General features: G+C 45.7%; 1 protein-coding gene across 3 annotated transcripts in view; it reads left to right on the top strand.

Annotated features, from left to right (window-relative positions):
* AQR (aquarius intron-binding spliceosomal factor) overlaps positions 1 to 17,228 on the top strand; it is a 107,312-nt gene that overhangs the window by 18,128 nt on the left and 71,956 nt on the right. For all 3 annotated transcript variants that reach the window (XM_074996923.1, XM_074996921.1, XM_074996922.1), the window contains 5 exons: positions 1,567 to 1,683; positions 5,350 to 5,463; positions 6,766 to 6,869; positions 14,396 to 14,498; positions 14,993 to 15,113. In XM_074996923.1, coding sequence (XP_074853024.1) covers positions 1,567 to 1,683; positions 5,350 to 5,463; positions 6,766 to 6,869; positions 14,396 to 14,498; positions 14,993 to 15,113 — 559 coding nt within the window. The remainder of the gene's footprint in view (positions 1 to 1,566; positions 1,684 to 5,349; positions 5,464 to 6,765; positions 6,870 to 14,395; positions 14,499 to 14,992; positions 15,114 to 17,228) is intronic.

Here is a 17,228-nt window from a genome sequence, read left to right as displayed (position 1 = left end):
GTTCTGTAAGAATATGATCTTTGCAAGAACTGGAAACATGACATTGTTCTGAGTTTCTCTAGTACAGCTACTTTGAAATAGTTCACACATCACTGATGGTATAGTTTCACACATGAATGGCAGGTTTCTTTTAGATTACTTCATCTTCATTAAACTGTGTAAAGATCATGATGGTGAGCTATCAGAAACTGTAAATACAGGTGATTGTTTTTATACAGAAAAATAAATGTTACCTGGCTGATTGCTTAAAAAAAAATCAGTGTTTTCTAGGATCATAGTATTTGGTAATGAAAGGCCAATTATCATCCAAGCCATATTCTTGAAAGTACAGGTCCCCTTCGAGAGGACATTTGGTCTTGGCCAAAAGGATGAGCCTGAGTAAATGTAACGTCTGCTCTCTGTCTGCTATGTGTATTACAAGAGAGTTAGCATTTAAATAGTTCAGGAAGCGTGCTGTAATGACTGGAACTGGCAAACTAGAAATTAGCTATAAAAAGCCATCATGTATTTCTTTGTGACATGTGCCATGCGAGTGGAGTGTTTTTTACCTACATTTTTTTTTGGGTGGGGGTGAGGTATTTCATAGTAAATTATAACCATTACTGGTGAATCTAAATTATTTGAATATTCTTCTACCCACAAATGATATGTTTTGGAAGGAAATTCTCATGTGTGACCTTAGGGTTTATTTTTTGTTAGCACCTATGAGTGCCAGTTACTACTTGTGGTGGTGACATGCTGTTTCCTCTCTTCTCCTGTCCTCTCCCTCACTTCTAATTACTTACTGGTGGCAACGATATTCTGACTGCTTAAATTCTACATATATTTTCAAATGAGTATGGTATTCTTAATTTCGTATCCTAAACTGTTAAATAATATGTGCTGTTAAATAGCTGCAATATTAAAGAAAAGTAATATCTGTATTTCAGTGGTGGGAATTATGTCATTTCCTTCTTTCCCTTACATCAGGCAAGATTTTAATAAGGCTTAAACAGTTGGTGTGTGAAAAATTTGGATGTCTATTTTTTTCAGTAAGCTTTGAATAAATTCTTATTTGTATTAGTGAAATGCATTTACTAATATTGGTGTTATTGAAAATACAAGTATTTTAATTTAAAAATAAAGTATGCATACAATATATAGAGGAACGACTCAGCTTTTACATTTGCAGGAAATGTTTGCAAAAAGCCTCCTTTTGTACTGTACAGCAGACACGAAAGTTAAGGATATTGTTAATAAAAGAATTATTTCTGTGTTCTGCTAATACTAAAATCAGTCAATATCTCAGTAGTAAAGTGTGCATTCTGATGCCCTGATTCTGGAAAAGGTTCTATGTCATGGATTCATATACATTCACAAAATCTACTCACTTGAATAGGAGTCAGCTCAGGTGAATTGCATTGTAGGATAGATATCTCTTTTATATAAATAACCGTCACCAGCTGTTTATTCAACACACAATCCTGACCAGCCATCGAGAAATGTGAAGCCGATATACATAGATAGACATAGATTTCAAATTGCTGTAAGTTAAGACTATTACTAATGCAATGTTATTCATTCTAGGCCTTGCTTCCCACACGGCGCTGGTTTAATACAGTATTAGATGACTCCCACCTTGTTGTTCATTGTTACCTGTCTAACCTTGCTAAAAGGGAAAAGGAAGGCCATCTCTTCTGCCAGGTGAGTTTTTGATATTACAGAAGAGAGCTGTGAAACAGTTCAAAATATTTACTACCTCTTCTCATGTATCTTTCTTTGTCTGCTGAAAATGGCTAATTTGTGTCATGGTTTATTGGAAATAAACTAAAAACTGGATTATTATTGAGCAGACTCTCTTCATAGATTTTTAAATGTCCAAAACAGCACTTTTTCATTGTGTATTTATGGCCTCCTCTCTGTGTTTGAATATATATTTTTACAATTGTTTGCTGGATGAATGCTGGACATGCCCTAACAGGTATAGCCAAAATCAGTATTTTAAATGTTTCAGCCTATATATGACCTCACATTTTCCCAGAAGCCATAGGAAGTGAATGGTTTATGTATCATGCCCTGAAATTCATCAGTTAGACTATTTTAGATGCCAGCTGACTGGGATGAAGGCAGTCTGGCCTAGCAGCTAGAGCAGGCAGCAGGCCTAGCAACCAGAGTCAAATCCAAGAGTACAGCTGGAAGACAGAAACTGGGTTGCTCGGCAGAGAGTTGAACTGAAGCCCATAGTCAAGAGCAGGAGCTAGAGATCAGGTCAAGAAGTGGAGTGAGCAGGTAATCTGGCAAGGAGGGCTTCAAGGAAAGGGCAAGACAGAAGCAAAACTGAATTCTAGACAGGAGTAGGCACAGTGGTGAATATGAATATTTGGAAGCTGCTGCTGCTGACTTCAGAGTCAGCCTGTTTGCATCTGCATCCACTCGTGTTATGTGGCTAATCAGACAGCCGAGGTGTGTGAATTTTAAAACTGTTGAGTATCACAAACATCCTCTTAAATTTGACATCCAAATCACATTATTCCATCTACCTTCTTTTAAAGTCCTGACAAGGTTTGTTTCACTTTTCACTAACTGGTAGTTAATGTTTTACACCCTTTAAAAGCTGCTATAGAAAACATTTCTAAATTTCATAGTCAGCTATTTAAAATGAAGTCCATCTAGAAATGAAAAAGGAACAGCGTAATCAGGATGATGCGAGGGTTTTTTTGTTTTTTCCTGCTCAGTTTGTCTATCTGGGGTCCTGTCAAAGCTAGAAAGGGCTTAGTCCTATTGATGTATTTCTGAGGACTAGTATTTGTAGCAGTTGTCCTAGACTACTCATAAGAAAGTGAACTTCGATATAGTATACCCTCGAGTTATGTGGGGATTGCGGTCCTGCAACCCCTGTGTAACTCAAATTTTTGCACGTCAGGCGGTGTGGGGGCAGCAGCCTGGTTCCTGGCTCTTCTGGGCTTCCTGGAGCCGGGAAACTGACCAGCCCACCCAGCTGGTCAATTTTCTGGCTCCCTGAGTGGCGGGGAGCTAAGAACCAGGGGGCAGTCTGGTTCCAAGCTCCCCACAGCTTGGGGACCTGTGAAACTGGCCAGCTCATGGCTAGTAAGTTTCCTGGTCCTGCCAGTGCAGGGGAGCTGGGAACTAGGCTGCTGCTTGGTTCCCAGTTTCATGCTGCTTGTGGGACCTGGGAAACGGACCAACTCATGGCTGGTCAGCTTCTTGGTTGCCACAAGCAGGGAGACAGGAACTGGGCTAAGAGCCTTCTCCCTCCCTTCCCCAGCTGCACGGCTGTCAGAGAGCTGCGTGGCTGGGGGAAGGAAGCCAGAAGGCTCCAGCTGCAGGGCTGCCGAGATTCCCTGCCTCCCCCGCCAGGGATCCCATGGGTGTCTCTGCTGGCCGGGCACTGTCCAGCTGGCTTCTGGCTGGAGAGTCTCTTTCCCCCCCACCCGTGGCACTGCTCTCCTCCCGCACCCATCTCTTGGGGGATTCCTATACAGTACTCAGGATTGCATTGCTTTCACTGCAAATTCCGTTTGTTACCTGGATGTATCCAGATATAGTCTCTCTGTTGCTCGGAGGAGCTTTGCCTTCCAGAGGTGCTGTATGGGGGTTGCTCTTTATTTATTTATTTATTTATTTATTTATAAAGAAAAGGTGTCTTCTGTGTTCAAAATAAGCTATCTAGTAATCCCTTAGTATGTAGCATTACAGTCCATGTACCAGGCCTATGGTGCCAGCGATTTCAAAAATTTTGTGCATACTTAAGTTCATTTAATTTTCTTTACTAAAAAGTTGGTCAAGATCCTAGTGCAATAGTTTTGCTTTTTTATTGTCATTATTGAGGCAGACCTACCAGATTCTGATAAGTTGCCACTTCACAATGGATGACTAGGGTTTTTATCTTTTTCATTCTTTGTGTTTACGCAGGCACTGCAACTTAATTTTGTGCACACGACGTTATTTGTAATTAAGATGTCCTCTGCAACTTTATCTTATGGCTTTTCAGCTCAATTCCCCATGTAACTAGTCTCAACTTCAACTCCTGATAGCTCCTTGCAGAACTTCCTTGATAAAATGCTAAACAACCATTATTTTAGTCTCCTAAAAGATGGCTTCCATAGCACAGATTTATTTTTAGCTGGAACTATAGCTTTTGCATTCCTGTGAGATAGTATCACCATTGAAGTTCTTTGTGCATGCATATTTGTATCAAGTGGTATTTGCATAGTTTGTATTTTTTTTTGCATGTGTAGCCTTTTAAAAGAATTAATATGTATGGCATTCAGTGTAGTCTGACTATGGCCACGAAGACAGAAATTCAGTGTGAGTGTATCTGTATAAAATATTTTACATCTCTCTGTATATAACTAAAGATAGAATATGGGCTTGCTGGGGCTTCATTGAACTGTAGATCAACTCTCAAAACTGGTTTCCGGTTATTTTTGGCTTATGCACAAAATCTATAACTAATTCAGTCCATGTGTTTTGTTTGTTTGTTTGTTTTTTCCCTCTGTCTAAATCAGGGGTGAGCAAACTTTTTACAAGAGGCCACACTTTCTGTCCCTATAATTAGCAGCCCCCTGCCAATAGTCCTGGAAATGAGTGGTGATCTCCCAGAAGTGATGCACTCTAGTCCCTTGGTGTTAGAGGAGGATGCCGCGCAGGTTGAGATATGGGGCAAAGGTTAGAGGGAACATTGGTCTGGAGTGAAGTTTTAAAAATCTCAGTGAAACACACAAGCCCAATGCCGGGAAGCCAAGTTAAAAAGGCTTCTTCCTGCCCCACTGTGAACACTGTCCCCTGGCTTGCTTCCATGGGGGACGATGGGGAGCTCCGTAGAGCAACAGCAACAGTAAGGACAGGCTCAGTTCTGCTGGTGCACTCAGGTAACCTGTGATGTAGCCAGGCAGCGTGTGGGAGGGGGCAGTGGAGGCAGCCCAACTGCCCCACAAATGGTTGCGCTGGAGGGCTCAGGGAAGGGTGTTCGCTGAGTTTTTGTCAGAAGGTTGGCTGGGGGTGGGTAGGAGGCAGCAGCAGCGGCGCACATGCCCTCTACCTTGCAGGGCGAGTGGCCCAATACAAGTGGGAGCATCTGGGGTGTATGCCTTGCTTGTGCTCCCTCTGGCAGGGCTGGGTTTGTCCCTTGCTAATAACATTGCAGCTGCAGGTAGTGGGACTTTGCTGCGCTCCCCCTCATGAAATTTAGTACCTCTCACTTTGCACACCTTGGGCTAGATTACTGGTATTTTGGTAAGACACACATTTTTCAGATGTTCATCTCCCATCTGTTTTTACTCAAGGTTTTAAATGGTAGTTGCTGATCCCATTCTTATACTCTACTGATTTGCATGTATCTTGTGTCAGCTTTTAGACATGCTTAAATTTTACACTGGCTTTGAAATCAACGACCAGACTGGGAATGCTTTGACAGAGAATGAAATGACTACAATTCACTATGACAGAATTACTTCTTTACAAGTAGGTAAACGCTGGGTTTCATTTTTAATGTATTTTAAATATAATCTGCAAGTAAGACAAGGATTCTGGTCTTTGTCAAAGGAAATGTCTAGTTTTTCTTACTTTATTGAATGACTGTTGCTGGGTTTTCAGTTTCTTCCTTTGCTCAGAAATATCTTGAACTTCATATAATACACACCTCAAACTGCTTGAGCAAATAAACATAAATAAGCCATGTGGCTGCAGTCATTTTAAGTGAAGTGACAGTTACAATTAGTAACCTTATTATCTGCATCAGCAAAATGATACCACCTCCAGTTTTGATCTTGTTAACTCATTAACTAAGGATACATCTGTAATTACTGGAAGAGTGATGTGGCAGTTGATCTTCCAGAGTGACATTTAGTGTGCCCATTTGAGCCATGTTAAATTGACCCCTCAGGGCTCCACTGTCAACTTTGATCCTCCTTGTTGTGAGGAGTAAGGGAATTTTGACAACAGAGTTTCTTCTTTCGATATCCTGCTGTGGGGACATCAGGAAAAGAATTTAGGATACATCAACTCCAGCAATGCAATTCGCATAGCTGACGTTGTGTATCTTAAATCGATTTCTCCCTATAGTGTAGAACTGGCCTAAGCAGGGTTAGTCTCCATAAAACTACTTTTGTGGGACACCTAGGGATCAGGAAGAGTAGATATTGGTTCTGCAATAGATGGCACTTCTACTCTGAACAGGTTATCAGCATATATTTGGACAGCACCAGCTGCTAATAGCATTGTCTTCCAGGTGACATATGAGCCCAGTCCTGGTTAACCTATGGTCGTGATGGGGCTTTCAGCAAGAGTATTATGGATGTTTCACGTGGTGCTAATTGGGACTCTTTGAGCTTACACAGCAGTTTTAAATTGTGCATCCAGAGGATCACTGAAATTTTCATGCCCTTTAAAGTTTGGAACTAGATGAACTTTAATGAGTGAAATCCCTGAGTTTCACATCCTTTTCAGTTTCTACCAAAATTAGGTTACTGCTGATTAGGAGTCTATAGCAATGTCAAACATCTACTGTTCATCAGAAGTGCTGAAAGTAAATATATCTCGGAAGCAGAAGAATAGCAAATCATGTCTACCAAGTAGAAGAATAGTTGCTTTTTCATTTATTTTTACTCCAACGGTGTCCATGCTATGCTGCCACATGTATGGAATGTATTCATGTTCAGGTCTTTAATTGCTAAATTCTTGTCAAAGTGTTCCCCCCACACCCTGTAATAAACTTGACATTACCATGTAAAAATCATTATGACTGCACCTTAATCTTTTTTCTAGAGAGCAGCTTTTGCACATTTCCCGGAACTGTACGATTTTGCACTTTCAAATGTGGCAGCAGTTGACACACGTGATTCGTTGGAAAAACTATGTGGACCCCTGAGGTAAGCCTTAAAGATGGAAATTCAGTTTGTCAAGTTTATTTCTCTCTGTTGTTTGATATTAATCTTCCAGTCTTTTTATGAGTGTTGTGCACATGTGTAATCATCATCAAACACCAACAATGAGCTCAGTGCCTGTTGGTGTCCGATGCCTTCCTCAATATTTCCTTCCATCTTTCCCTGTAATGCTGTAATTAAATTGCAAATTGACTCCTGGTTGGAAAAGGCATTTTTAATTGGGACTCTTAGGTTCTGCTTGTAATTCTCTGGGTAACTATGGGCAAATGATTAGTGCTTCAATTTATTCATTTGGGGAATTGATTACATAAACACCTTGCTGTATCTGGGTGTGATGAAGTAAGTCTAATCTCTGGGTCAAGTGAAAGGAACACTGTAAGTTTGAGATCTAGTCGTTTTAAAAGTAAAAGTGTTAATATTTTCGTAACTATACATGCGGTTGAGTCATTTTGCCATTTTTAGGGCTTTACAGTAAATGATGTTTCTTCTTCGAGTGTCCCCGTGGGTGCTCCACCATAGGTGACGGCTTGGCCGGCGCCGCAGATCGGATCTTCCAAGCAGTTTCTGCCGGACCGCGCATGCGCCGGTACGCGCCGCTCCCTGGCGCGCTCCTGGCCATGTGCGCGATCCGGTCCCCGCCAGTTCCTCTCAACCGCCGTCGGCTGCAGACGGAATCCGACTAGGCTAAAGCCACATAGCGTATTCAACGACTTTATTTGTTTTTCTCTTTAAAGTTTTTCAGTTCTTAGGATACCATAAGTAACCGGTTGTTATTTTGCAAAAAAAAAAAAAAAAAAAAAAAACAAACAACAAACAAGCTACGGAGGGACAGCTCAAGCCAGTCCCAGTAACCAGCGCCGGAGGCCGGGAGCTAGGGCCATCAGCCCTCCTGCGGAGGCAGGCCATCGGACGGGGAAACAGCACAAAGAAGTGCTAAGTACCCACAAGCAAACTCAAAGACTCACCAACAATGTCCGCCTCAGGCTTTAAAAAATGTGAGTCCTGCCGAGAGGCGATGCCAGTGTCCGATGGGCACAGTCTATGCATAAGGTGCCTGGGGGAGTCCCATGTGGCACAAAAATGCGCCTTCTGTGCAAAGTTAACGACCAGAGCACGGAGAGACAGGGAGATGAGAATTAAACTGCTGCTTCTTGACAAGGCCCTCCAGCCAGACGTGCCGGAGCGGCCGCAGCAGGAGGGACCCTCCGGGGCCCTTAGAAGGAAAGCTGCCTCCCTCACTCCATCTGCGCAAAAACGGAGGAAAGTTTCTCCAACCCGATCCCTGCCGGCAGTAACAGTGAGCGGGACGGGAGGAGCGAGCAGCCCCCAGCCGCAGCAACAGCTGATCGGCGGCGGCACGGAGAGCCACGTGGAAGCGGCTCAGCCTCCGATCATCAGCCAGCCGCCCCGCACCGCAGGCAGGGCGGCGGCTAAGCAAGCGCCGGTACCAGCGGCACCGCAGACAGCGGCACCGATCCCCGGGGAACCGGCGGTGCAGGGCGCGCAGGCACGTAGCCTGCAGGCGCACAAGGACTCCGCACGTGTGGCACCGCCCTCGAGCGTGCCTAGCACGGTGCCGACGGGGCCGGGATCCCCCGCCCATCAGGGGGCGGAGTTACCTCCTCAAGGGAGGGGGAAGGCTGCACACAAGAGGAGGCATTGCAGCCCCTCTCCAGACAGGGCTGTGGAGCTCTTCTCTCACAGCCCTCCGCTCATGTTGCAGACTCCAACCAGAAGGCAGGGGCCCCCCCTAGCCTACCCGGAGCCCCCTTCTCCTTTCCTGCAATCAGCCTCCCCATGGCTGGCACCCCCCTCGCCCTTCCTGGGATTTGAATCGCTGGACTATTATGCAAAATCGCTCTCTCCAGTGTCTCGACAATCCCCCTCTCCCAGACACACAGGGTACGTGCAAAGGGAATGGTCAAGGTCACCTTCCCAGGAACAGTGCCTATACTACCATGGTCGTCCCTTCCACGCGGGGCATGGACACCATCGGCAATCTACCAGGGGGAGATCCCCACATATTACCTCGTACCCCCGAGGGCAATCGCGATCGGGGACGGAGACTCAAGCATCCCAGGGGGGGCTGGCCGTGGACCCACGAGATTTTCCCTCGCAAACCTCCAGCGAGAGGGCGCACCATCACCATCAAGAACCGGAAGGGTCCAAAGAAATGTACCCCAGCGGTTCCTCGTTTTCCTCCCCGGATGAGGCCACGGCTTTAGGGGACGTCCATCCCAAGGACGATCTCAAACAGTTTCAGGAGCTGTTTAAGAGGGTAGCTTTCACGCAAGGCATCCAGACAGCACAAGTGCAAGAGAAACATCATAAGCTCCTTAAAAATTTGAGCTCCCCGGCCTCCTCCAGAGTAGCAATCCCGCTTGATGAAGCGATCTTGGAGTCCGCCACTACCATATGGCAGACCCCGGCAACTATTCCGCCTGTCCAAAAGAGAGCGGATAAGAAATACTTCGTGCCGGCGAAGGGCATGGAGTTCTTGTTTAGCCACCCCCAGCCAAACTCCTTGGTGGTGGAGTCCTCGCAGCAAAGATTAAAAACATCTCAATTTAAAACAGGGGGAATGGACAGAGATGCCAAGAAGCTAGAGCTGTTCGGCAGAAAGGTCTACTCCTCCTCCACTTTAACCTTGCGAATGGCAAATTATGCAGCGCACTTGGCGAACCATAATTTCGACAACTATGCCAGATTAACTTCCCTCATGGACTCGCTTCCAGAGGACAAAAAGCCGGTCCTCAAGGCCATAGTGCAAGAGGGCTACGCGGCTGCGAGGATGGAAGTTCAGATTGCTTTGGACGTTGCGGACACGGCAGCACGTTCCACAGCAACTGCAGTGGTGATGCGACGGGAGTCCTGGCTCCAGACCTCGGGCATACCGAGAGATCTGCAGGCGAAGATAATCGACCTTCCCTTCGACTTGCAGAAGCTGTTTGCTGAATCAACTGACTCGGTCCTTCATTCCAGTAAAGACTCAAGAGCCACACTCAGGACCCTGGGGATTTACACCCCTCCATACTCAAAGAAAAGGTACTACCCACAGCAAAGGCGGTACCAATACCAGCAACAGCGCCCCCAGTATCACAGGGGTTACGAGCAAGGGCGGCATCAGCAGCACCAGCAGTACAGAACCCCCAGGCGACGCTCACAACAGGGCTGTACGTCCTCGGGGCGGGGCCAAAGGCCACAAGTTTGACATACAAATCCAGGGCTGCGCCATCACCACCATTGCACAAGATCATCCAAAACGACTTTTTCACCATCGCCTCCGACCATTCTACGACCAGTGGCAAAGGATCACCACAGACAAATGGGTGCTGGAGATCATAGCCACGGGGTACGCCATCCCCTTCCAGTCGCTCCCGCCGCCGCGACCCCCGCCCAAGCCCCACCCCCAGGAGGCCTCCCATGTAGCCAGGCTCAGGCAGGAGGTGGCCCACCTAGAGTTCATAGGGGCGGTGGAAAAGGTGCCGGAGCAACTGCAAGGGAAAGGGTTCTACTCTCGGTATTTCCTGACGGAGAAAAAAACAGGAGGCTGGAGGCCCATCTTAGACCTTCGTGGCCTCAACAGGTATCTGCGCAAGCAACGTTTTCGGATGATCACTATTGCCTCCATCCTTACAGCACTGGACGATGGAGACTGGTTCGCAGCCCTTGATCTACAAGACGCGTACTTCCACATAACCATTCATCCGGCTCACCGACGTTTTCTCCGGTTCATGGTGGGCAACGAACACTTCCAATACAAGGTCCTGCCGTTTGGCCTTTCCTCGGCCCCCAGAGTCTTCACCAAGACCTTGGCAGTGGTGTCAGCCTACCTGCACAGACAGGGGGTGTTTATTTTCCCGTATCTGGACGACTGCCTGCTCAAAGGGACCTCGAAAAGGGAGGTTCTCCGCATGATACGCGTCACAGCAAACACGTTCTCCGCACTTGGCCTGGTTATCAATATGGCAAAATCAAAGATAGACCCCTCACAGGACATAGAGTTCATAGGGGCTCGCATAAACTCAGTCTCGGCGAGAGTATACCTTCCAGAGGCTCGCTTTCGAGCCATCGGTTCCCTCGTGCAGGTCATCACCTTCAGCCCTACGGTGCCGGTCTTGACGTGCTTGCAGCTGCTGGGCCACATGGCAGCGGCTACGTTTGTGGTACAGAACGCCAGGTTGCACATGCGCGGCATGCAACATTGGCTGGCAAGTGTATACAAGCCGGCAGTACACACCGTTCACAGGGTGGTGTCGCCCCCACCTGGGGTGCGCGAATCCCTGCAATGGTGGGTAAACCCCGGGAACTTGCTAACAGGGGTACCCTTCCATCAGCCGCAAATATCGGTTTTCCTCACTACGGATGCCTCCCTCATAGGGTGGGGAGCGCACATGGGCGAAGAGGTGGCTCAAGGACTGTGGTCACCCACGGAACAGTCTCTGCATATCAATGTTTTAGAGCTCAGAGCAGTGTTCAACGCCTGCAAACACTTTCGAGACCGTATACAAGGCAAAGTCGTCGGGATCAGTACAGACAATACCTCCACCATGTTTTACATAAACAGGCAAGGAGGAGCTCGATCCCGTACCTTATGCGCGGAAGCAATCCGCCTATGGAACTGGTGCATCGCCCACGATATAATCCTGAGAGCCTCCTACTTGCTGGGCACGCACAACGTGAAGGCAGACCAGTTGAGCAGACGTTTTGCGCTCACCCACGAGTGGCAGATCCGTCCCGATCTACTACGGCCTATTTTCCACGCATGGGGGTTTCCCCAAATAGATCTGTTTGCCACTCAGCACAACAAACAGTGCCCACGATTCTCCTCCAGAGCAGGGCTGGGCCGGGGGTCCCTGGGGGACGCGTTCGCGATCCCGTGGGGAGGCCCCCTGCTTTACGCGTTTCCCCCCGCAGTGCTGATCCACAAGGTTCTGCAAAAAGCCAGGAGAGACAAGGCTCGGATGATCCTGATAGTCCCAACATGGGATCGCCAACCATGGTTCCCCCTACTCCTGCGCCTGTCGGACCGCCCACCGATGCCTCTTCCGGTGGCGCCGGACCTGCTCACGCAAGCCCAGGGGTCCATAGTGCATCCGCACCCCCAAAGCCTGCGACTGCAAGCGTGGCTAATCCATGGCTCAGCTCCCTAGAGAGCACATGCACAGTGGAAGTACAGCAAGTCCTAGAAAGTAGCAGGAGGACTTCCACTAGGAAAACCTACAAACAAAAATGGACTCGCTTCATGGCTTGGTGTTCTACCAAGCAGCTGGCCCCCCTTTCGGTGCCTATACCTACAATTCTAGAGTATTTACTGGACCTCAAGAGAGCAGGACTCTCGCTATCCTCGTTAAAGGTCCACCTGGCCGCCATCTCGGCGTTCAGACATGAGGAGGGAGGGCACACGGTGTTCGCCCACCCTATGGTTACCAGGTTCCTCAAAGGGTTGGTAAACCTATACCCCCCTCGGAAACCGATTCCACCTTCGTGGAGCTTGGACCTGGTGCTTACCACACTCATGGGACCACCGTTCGAGCCCTTGGCCACGGTTCCCCTTCGCCTCCTTACAGTAAAGACGACCTTTCTTCTTGCAATTACGTCAGCCCGTCGGGTGAGCGAGCTTGCGGCAGTCATGGCAACGCCACCCTGCACTGTCTTTTCCAAGGAGGCGGTAACCATACGGCTGCATCCAGCCTTTGTTCCCAAAGTTTCTTCCGAGTTTCACATCAATGAACCTATTGTTCTACCCTCGTTCTATCCAAAGCCTCATAACTCCAGCGAAGAGGCGCGCCTACACCTCCTGGATGTGAGGAGGGCGCTAGCCTTCTACGTAGACAGGACCAAGTCCTTCCGAAAATCGGATAGACTCCTGGTCTCCCTCGCTCCCAAATCTAAAGGAGAAGGTCTCTCATCGCAGAGAATCTCAAAGCACATTGTATCCTGCATAAAAATGTGCTACGAGCTCAGAAAGACTCCTTTGTCGGCCACTCCCAGGGCTCATTCCACCAGGGCGGTGGCAGCATCAACAGCCTTTTTCAAGGGCGTTGCATTGAAAGACATTTGCAGAGCGGCGACCTGGTCATCCTACGACACGTTCGCCAAACATTACGCCCTTCACAGGGTATTCCAAGAGGATACCCGTCTCTCTGCAGCGGTCCTCTCGGGGACCAGCTGCACATAATCCGATTACCCACCACCTATCTGGGTTACTGCTGGGTAGTCACCTATGGTGGAGCACCCACGGGGACACTCGAAGAAGAAAGAGAAGTTACTCACCGTAGTAACGGTGGTTCTTCGAGATGTGTCCCCGTGGGTGCTCCACTTCCCGCCCATCCTCCCCGCTTCGGATCTCTGTTAGTGTTTTGCAGGGGCAACCGAGGCGGTTGGTTGAGGAACTGGCGGGGACCGGATCGCGCACATGGCCAGGAGCGCGCCAGGGAGCGGCGCGTACCGGCGCATGCGCGGTCCGGCAGAAACTGCTTGGAAGATCCGATCTGCGGCGCCGGCCAAGCCATCACCTATGGTGGAGCACCCACGGGGACACATCTCGAAGAACCACCGTTACTACGGTGAGTAACTTCTCTTTTCTTGGTCATTTCAAGTGTTTTTTGTTTCCTTGTTGCTGCATAAAAGACCCACAGAAATCACTATGGGAATTTGAGTTGGAGCCACTTTTTCTCCCAAAGCTCTAACCTTAGTTAAAGTTTCAGACATTTTCAAAGATGTAACACTATATTTGCTGTAGTTACAATAATAATTTTGTGAGTTGATTGGGTGTCCCCATATGTTTGCTGTTGTAACAATTCTTAATGCAATTCAGGGAATCTCCAATACTGTAGACTAAGATAAACTTTCTTTTTTGCCAGTCTTGTCACACTGTTAATTTCCCCACTTTTTATTCTTAATAGTAACGAAAACAACAGCAGTAGCCATGAACAAACTCCTACTTCCCAAACCACCTTCTCTCGAACAACTGTTTGTTGGACTTCTCCTCTTCAAACATAGTAGTGTAATCCTGGAAGAATTTAGACCTTTTGTAGACTGGCATTTAAACGCATGATATAGGCATGTGCTAATGATATAGCTGAAGTGCTAACGCATTTTTAAAGTCTTACATGGACAGGTACTTTGTCTTTAATGCAGTGGCTCTACCCTGGGTGTCTTTAGACTGCTAAAGACACACTTTATGTTTGCTGGTCTGTTCCAATATATAGAAATGAAAATTTTGTTGGAAGGTGTGCTTTCTTTCGGAATGGCATGCTGTATCTGTCCTTATTTGCTAGTCACTTTCTGTCATGTTCTAAATTCTGTGCTCATCACATCTTGGCAATTACCCGGTAAAGTAATTAGCTTAACCTTTAAGACTCTTGGGTGTTTTTAATATAGTTTTACGGTTCAGGGGATGCAAACAATCCTTCAATTTTTTTTTTTTTTAAATAAAAGCTTTTACAAAAACTAAAAAAAATCCTTTGACTTTTGTGTTCCCCTCTCTATTCCTCACTACTGTGCAGTCCAAACACACTCCACCAGGTGGCATCATACCTCTGCCTGTTACCAGCTCTACCTGAAGGGGAAGATACGAGTTATGATAAAGAATTTCTGCTCGAATTACTGGTAAACCCCACACGTGCTAATTATATTTATCATTTGTTTTTGCTTTTTTCTTACAAGAATGCTTGCATTCACTTCTTCCAACTAAATAAAATCAAAACAGTTGCATCTCTAATGTTGTGAACTACATAATGGCTGTAAAAGTTAGGAACGCCTTATGAGCTGTAGTAGTATGATGGTTGAGTGAGATGGAAACAGATGTGAATTCAGAACTGTTAATTAATAACTAATCCCTAAACGGGAAAGATGACTTATGAAATATTGTTCCTCTGGAAGAGTGGGGGTGTGTCTGAACAGTGGCAACTTAAGAGGGCTCTTACCAGTGTCTTACTGGTAGTTGCTTAAGCGTCGCATATTAAAGTTGTTCCAACATGTATAGATGTTTGCCAATTAAATGGTTGGGGGGAGGGGTGGCTGAGAAGCTACTATTTGTCATTTGCATAAAAAAAGTTGACTTGGTTAGGCTTTGGTATAAATGTACACTTTCACTTCCCTAGGTGTCCCGTCATGCACGTCGAATATCTCAGATTCAACAGCTTAATCAGATGCCTCTGTATCCTACAGAGAAGATTATTTGGGATGAAAATATTGTCCCAACTGAATACTATTCTGGAGAAGGTATATTTCTTCAAATATATTTGGATTACTCTTAAAACTTCATAGTTCAAAGGATTTGCAGTTAATTCTAGTTCATTAACAACCATTCTATAGCCTCTAATACTCGGCAATATTTACTTTTTGCTATTTTAGTGCCTTTTAACGTCCAGGAATAAAGTCGGTTTTTGTAGGCGTTTTGAACTGGAGTGAATAATGTCATCTGAAATGAGTGTCTTCATTACTGATTAGATAAACATAGATTAAAAAGAATATTAAAACTTCAGACAAAATTATATAACAATCTCAATTACACTATACGCACCAGGGAAAAGTTCCTGTCCACACTGCTACTGCCTGCCCTCAAGAAGTGAGCTATAGAGAAATGATTCACACTAGTTTTACAATAAGCAGCAAGTGAATTGTGATGAGTTCTGATGGTGGATTTTGTCATAACAGAGAATTGTAAGCAAAATCTATTACTGTAGGTGGAGGGACAGTGTGTACCTAGGTTGTTGAACACAGAAATGGAGAATACCTTGTGAAAAATAAGCCTGAAATATTCTGTATTCTTAAAACCAAGGGGTGACATAGAGAATAGCTACACTACAGTTTTTATTGTCAGCAGAATGTAGATGATTAGTTAAGGCTATCAGTATTGGCTCTCATAGGCTGTTTCTACACATGCCACTTTCATGCTAATAAATGGCCCGAAATATGCTAATGAGGCACGGATGTAAATTCCTGGCACCTCACGAGCATAAGGTTACATGATTTGGAGCCTGGAAGAGTGTCTTCCGGACTCCAGATCATGTGACCTTATGCTCACAAGGTGCCAGGAATTTACATCTGCACCTCATTAGCATATTCCGGGCCGTTTATTAGCATGCCACTTCGGCATGTGTAGAACAGTCATAGTGGTGAATCTGTAGAAATTCTGATTTCAAAGGTATCCTTTTTGGTGACGCTTCCATTTCAAATGTTCTTGTTGGTAACTGGGATTCTTAACCATCTGTACAAAAACCAGACAGTTTTAGTTTCATAGTCATAAGTGAAACACTAAGTTTAACGGATGTCTGAAAAAATCTTCATCTCCCTATTTAATTACTCATTTCTGTGCTGCTTGTTTTATACTTTAATATTAGAAAATGAGTATTGTACACTGTTAAAAAGATGCTATACTGAATTTCTGTCAACCCAGTTTATATGATATGTCTATATAATTGCACATCCACACAACTGTGTTTAAAAAAAAATTTAATAAGGTTGCAAGAGACAGCACTTCAAAGTGGGAAATGCCAGAAATAGGGTTGACTATTCATTCTTAATTCTGGGATTTTCAAACTTCTGAGTGCTTGAGTGGGTATTTATATGTAATTTCCTAGGTTTTTAAAACACAAACTCACATACTAGGAATACCATCTTTCCCAGTTGGGAGCACTTTTATTTGCCCTCAGTGGTTCAGCAAAGACATAGCCATCTCAGTCATTCTCTCTTGTGTAGAACAATACACCCCACTCCCTTTAATTTGAGGTATTTCCAGGCTGCAGTTTCCTGTTTTCATTTGCATTCCCAGCACAGATAGTTTTCCTAAGGACATCTGCTCACTTTGGTTAATGGGTGTACCACACAACATTTCCTATGCAACTGTACTTCTCTTAACATAAAAAGCATTACAGAGAAAAGATGAGAAACAAATAAGGACACGTAGGGTGAACGTTGATAAGCTTGTAAGCCTAGCACAGATTCTGGCCGGAACACACTTTCATTTCCCACCCTTACCCCACAACCAAAGGGATTTCCCTGTGGTCATAAATTTACCATGGCTGCAGCTCAGTATACGCAGTCAATTGTTTGAGATCAAAGTAGACTCAGTCCTCCAAACCTTATCCTAAGGATTGCGGCCATCGGTGGACTGGGTTTCCCGCCCATTTGTCATGAGCCAGTTTTAAACTAGTATGTTTATCCCCAAACCCTTTCTTTCTTGATTGGTTGCTAGAGCTTCCACTATGAACTACAGATATGAGAGGAGTAGTTGAGTTAGTCTGGATCTTTAAAAACAAGATGTCCTGTGGCATCTTAATGGACTACCAGATATTTTGGAGCATGAGCTTTTGTGGGCAGACACCTGCTTCGGCA

This window comes from Carettochelys insculpta, chromosome 6, assembly GCF_033958435.1.
Source record: "Carettochelys insculpta isolate YL-2023 chromosome 6, ASM3395843v1, whole genome shotgun sequence".
Taxonomy (NCBI): Eukaryota; Metazoa; Chordata; order Testudines; family Carettochelyidae; genus Carettochelys; species Carettochelys insculpta.
The sequence above is the reverse complement of the archived record's forward strand: the minus strand, read 5'-3'. Positions and strand labels throughout refer to the sequence as shown.